At 30.2% G+C, this 4,624-nt stretch overlaps 1 protein-coding gene across 1 annotated transcript; it reads left to right on the forward strand.

Moving 5' to 3' along the window:
• The first annotated feature begins 1,786 nt into the window (after positions 1-1,786).
• Positions 1,787-3,907, forward strand: LOC141705580 (F-box/kelch-repeat protein At3g06240-like). The gene is made up of 2 exons (XM_074508479.1): positions 1,787-2,494; positions 3,842-3,907. The coding sequence occupies exons 1-2, from the start codon at positions 1,792-1,794 to the stop codon at positions 3,892-3,894; spliced, it is 756 nt and encodes a 251-aa protein (XP_074364580.1). The 5' UTR covers positions 1,787-1,791; the 3' UTR covers positions 3,895-3,907.
• Positions 3,908-4,624: the final 717 nt, after the last annotated feature.

Consider the following 4,624-nt stretch of genomic DNA (forward strand, 5'->3'; position numbering starts at 1 on the left):
GTGTTTTGAATAAGTTTCGGCTATGTGGAGTAATATGGTTATTTAGGATTCATTCAGTACTTAATTCCTTATTTTTAGCTTAGATAAGTGGTGTTCTCTTTCATAATATTATTTAATCTGTTTTGTACTCTTTTGCAAGAATAAGATCAACTTGAATACTTTGTGTTTCTCTCGTTTTACATTGCAAACACATATCTATATATATTACTGAAACCAGGACGGTAGAAGGTGTATACTTTCTTCACAAACACACCCACTAATGGCCCGGTTAAAGTTTAAGGTTAATATTGATGATTCTATGAGTCAAATTTGTATCCAATGACCTACTTGAGTCATTTGACGGTAATGAGTCATCTAATTGATGTTTAACCCAAATAATAAATAATATTCATGCAGACTAATATATAATATATAATTGAGTTAAAATAAAATTAAAGCTATTAAACCATAAAGACACCGTGCTACACTGTGCATAGCACGGATTCTAAACTAGTAAATTTTAAAGAATGAATTATTATAAACATCTTTTAGTACTTCAAATATAGTATATACATATCTCTCTGCACGGATGTCTTTTTTGTATAGGAGGGATAAAAAAACTTCTTATATTATGTAATTTCTTACATAAATAGTTAATTACTTTATTAATCTTTTATATAAATATTTTATAAATATATAATTTTTCTATGAAATTATCTAAATATGTAATTCCAATATAAATATTGGCTCTTGTAATCAATTATCCATTGATATTTGAATGATTTTAAGATACAAAATAAGTGTGATTTGCAAAAGTATTTTAATTTCACAAATCAATGAACAAAAAGAAACAAAAAAAAATATAGAAATTAAATTAAAAAATGATCCTTACTATTATCGAAAAACTTAATAAAATCACTTTGCTTATCACTTCTTCGTAAAAGTAATGTTTTCTCTCATTTTCAAGTCATTTGTTCATACTACAGGCATTCACAATATATATATGCCTCATTAACATGCGTTTTTATGATTTTTTTATTCTTTAAAACTAATATTTTAATTTACATAAAGTGTAATGTATAATTGTGTTTTTTTAAAAATGTTTTTAAAAATTGATTTTTCAGTAATAGAAATGACCATATTTTGTGATATTTTGGGCTTTTTGGGTGATACTGGAGCTATTACCCAACAATAAAAAACACTTTTTGCAAAAGCGGTAAACATAATTTCTTTTGCCCTTATTACCTCAAAACACTCATTTCCATCTCTACTGTTTTCACTCTTAATCATCCCCATCTTCATCTTCATATAAATTAAACTCTAAAAAAATGTCAGATGAACTGTTTGCCCTCATTTTCATCCACCTACCGGTGTTATTTTAAATGAGGTTGCGCTGCGTTTCAAAGCAATTTCGTGACTTGATAGACAGTCCATATTTCGCCAACGTGCATCTTCGTCAATCGGTGAGAAATCGTTTGAATCGAAATATACTTTGCAGAAGTATGGATCCCGATCTAAATTGCAAAAGTGTGGGTTTACATTGTGTTGAAATTGATACACTCCGTTGTTTTGAACCAAAATGTCCAGGGGGACGTTATAATTCTTCTACTCAATTAATTGGTATGTGTAACGGTGTTATTTTTATTTTATGATCAATGTATTAAGGAAATCACATTTTGGAATCCAGCAATTCGCACATATATTGATGTGATTCTTCCTCGTGTTAGTATTCCTCAAGGTTCTTTTTATAATCATACATATAATAATCTGGGGTTTGGGTACGATCGAGTTAATGACGATTATAAAGTTGTAATGACGGTTCAGTGGTATCGTAGTACTCGATCTAATGGTGCGCAGAATGATAAGGAAGTTCATGTTTATAGTTTAAAATCAAATTCATGGAGAAGAATTGGGAATTTTCCTTATTCAGTAAATTGTGGACGATTACCTGCTACTTTTGCTAATGGTGCTTTGTTTTGGATGTGTTCTGAAGAAACTGTTGAGTCAAATCACGGAAAATATATTGCTGCCTTTGAGCTTGCAACCGAAGAATATAGAGTGGTACCAGCACTACCTGCGTATGATGATACAAGTTGCAATGTTGACATTTATATTGGGTCCATGGAAGGTTTTCTTTGTGTTCAGTGTTATGTTTATCATCCAGAATGTGATGACGAGTTGGCGGAAATGGGAGACATATGGTTACTGCAAAGGGATGGAGAAGAGGATACTTGGACCAAGTTAGTTTCGTTTAATAGACCATCTACAGTTTACCAGCCATTGGCATTTTCGAAGAGTGGCAATCATTTACTTTTGGCAAGCCAAGAAAAGTTTTTGTGGTACGATCTTGTCAAGGAAGAAGTACGAGAGGAATTCAGAATTAGGGGTCTGCCTCAATACTATGAGTCAGTTGCTTATATTGAGAGTCTTGTTCATCTTGATGGTGGTACAAGTGCAGAAGAGAATCAACTTATTCGAGAGAAAAAGGTGGCTGAAGACGACGAAAGTGATGAAGGTAATGCTGCTTAATCATTCTATGTGAAGTTTAAATGCAAATTTATGTTGTTTGAATTTTGTTATTACATATATATGGTAAAATACAAGGAAAACAGTTTAAAAGACAATAATTAAATTTTAAGATAGGAAGTAATTCCCATATCAGAAGTAAGGCTTTGGCTCTCTGTGAAAGAAAAACAAGAAATACAATGTCTGAAATATAATATCAGAGTCATGCCTCTTCTTGAGCAAGTGTTTCAGCTAATGCCAAAACTTCCTAAACAAATATAATATAAGAGCCATGCCTGTTCTTGAGAAATTGTTTCCCCTCTTGCCAAAACCTCCAAAACCTTCCTAATAATCTTCTTGACATATTTATAATCTGTTTGCGTTTCTTTTTAACTGGGGGTATTTTACAAAATCATTGCATAAAAAGTATATTTAAGGCTTAGCTGTATAGTAGTCCTTTCATCAAAGATATGTGTACTGTTTCCGGCTTCTGTTACACGTGGCTTAGGTTTTTCCTTGCATCTCTTGTTGGACAATGATATTTTCCTTGATATTCATTTCCTTTCTTTCTTAAGTTTAAATTTCTATTAGGGCTTAAAGATAGACATTAACATAATTAGATTACTTCTTTCCCTGTAGGAGTAAACTTTCAGATTTAATTACCTCTCCAAGCTAAAAGTATATATATTATACATCTATTTTGATTATATGTGCATCAATTCACAAGCTTTATCTTCCTTCATTTCATTCCCATAAACTTTTATTCCTTCCTTCCTTCTAATCATGTTTTTAAGCATATTAAATATTGTTTTCAAGCCCAAGCAAAATCTTTATCTTTATGAGATATAGTTCAAGAATACTAAGTGATCATATGACTTTTTAAAATCTTATTAGGCCTGTTTGGGCACCACTTATAAGTCAACTCATGACTTATAAGCGGTAACAGTTTATTGACCAGTGTTTGTCGACCCAAATTATAAGTTGAATTTTTGAATTTATAATTTATAAGCTCATAAATTGAATTTTACTAGCGATGTACTTTTTCTTAACTTATTTGATTTTTCACTTTTTATTAACTTTATTTTTTAAATATATGTTTTAAATGTTATTCTAATTTAAAATTCATGAATGAAAATAATTATATTTCAAATTATCTATTGGGTTCATTTAATTAAAAAAATCTGACTCATAAGTAAAATTATTAAAACATTCATTTTAAATCATAAGTTAAAATTATTGAAAATTCACTAACTCAATCTTATTACAAAAAAATTTGTAATGCAAAATTTATATATGTAACCCTTGATTTTGTCAATTGACTAGTATTAATTTAGAAATTTTCATGTTTTTGCCAAAGGTCTACGGCTGCTAAGTAGCATGGCTATGGAGATCCTTGAAGATGCAGTTTGAGTGGGCTTGCTCCTGAAGGTTTTCTTACAATTGTCAACTCTTGTGCTAAAGCCTGTTTGTACTATGGATAATGAGATGACTATGAGAGTTTGATGATTTTAATCATGTATTGTTTTGTATCAAATATCTGTATCTTTGCAGTCCAGAATGTTTTGGTTTATGCCTTAGTCTAGATCATGTGCATGCCTCTGGAATAGTATAGATCATGCGGAGGCTAAGTATATTTCTGTTTTGCAGAAACCTTAGTAATTTAATACCCCCTCTGATCATGGGTGAGAATATATTCATGCTGTAATAAAATTAAATTTGAATGTCTTAGCATTATTATGACAAATTTTATAGCATCGCAATTGTCTAAAATTTGATGATTTATATTTCATGCTATATTTCATTACAAATTAATATATCTAATTAAGAAGAATTAATTTCTATATAGAATTAGTAAATTGTAGATTTCTTAGACCAAATTTCCAGCATTAATAGATCCACATTTCATCTCTGAATTAGATTAACGAAAAAATTGTGTCAATAGTAAATTAAGACGTATATGGGTATATTGCTAGAGATGAGTTTGCATATTAAAACGTATATGGATGTATTGCTAGAGATCAGTTTGCATATTGCACTACAAGAAAAATTACTAAAATCCACCACCAAATATCGCTGGAATTTAGCTATAATCGACCATATTCTGTGGAATTTAGTATAAAATCGACCGAAGCATGTTGGT

The sequence above is a fragment of the Apium graveolens genome, unplaced genomic scaffold (genome assembly GCF_009905375.1).
Source record: "Apium graveolens cultivar Ventura unplaced genomic scaffold, ASM990537v1 ctg9065, whole genome shotgun sequence".
In the NCBI taxonomy this organism is placed as follows: Eukaryota; Viridiplantae; Streptophyta; class Magnoliopsida; order Apiales; family Apiaceae; genus Apium; species Apium graveolens.

Excerpts from the sequence above, each read along its gene's own strand:
- LOC141705580 (XM_074508479.1), top strand. The coding sequence starts at position 1,792 with ATGACGGTTCAGTGGTATCGTAGTACTCGATCTAATGGTGCGCAGAAT. Across the intron at positions 2,495-3,841 it reads AGACGACGAAAGTGATGAAG|GTCTACGGCTGCTAAGTAGC; the intron begins GTAATGCTGCTT and ends TTTTTGCCAAAG.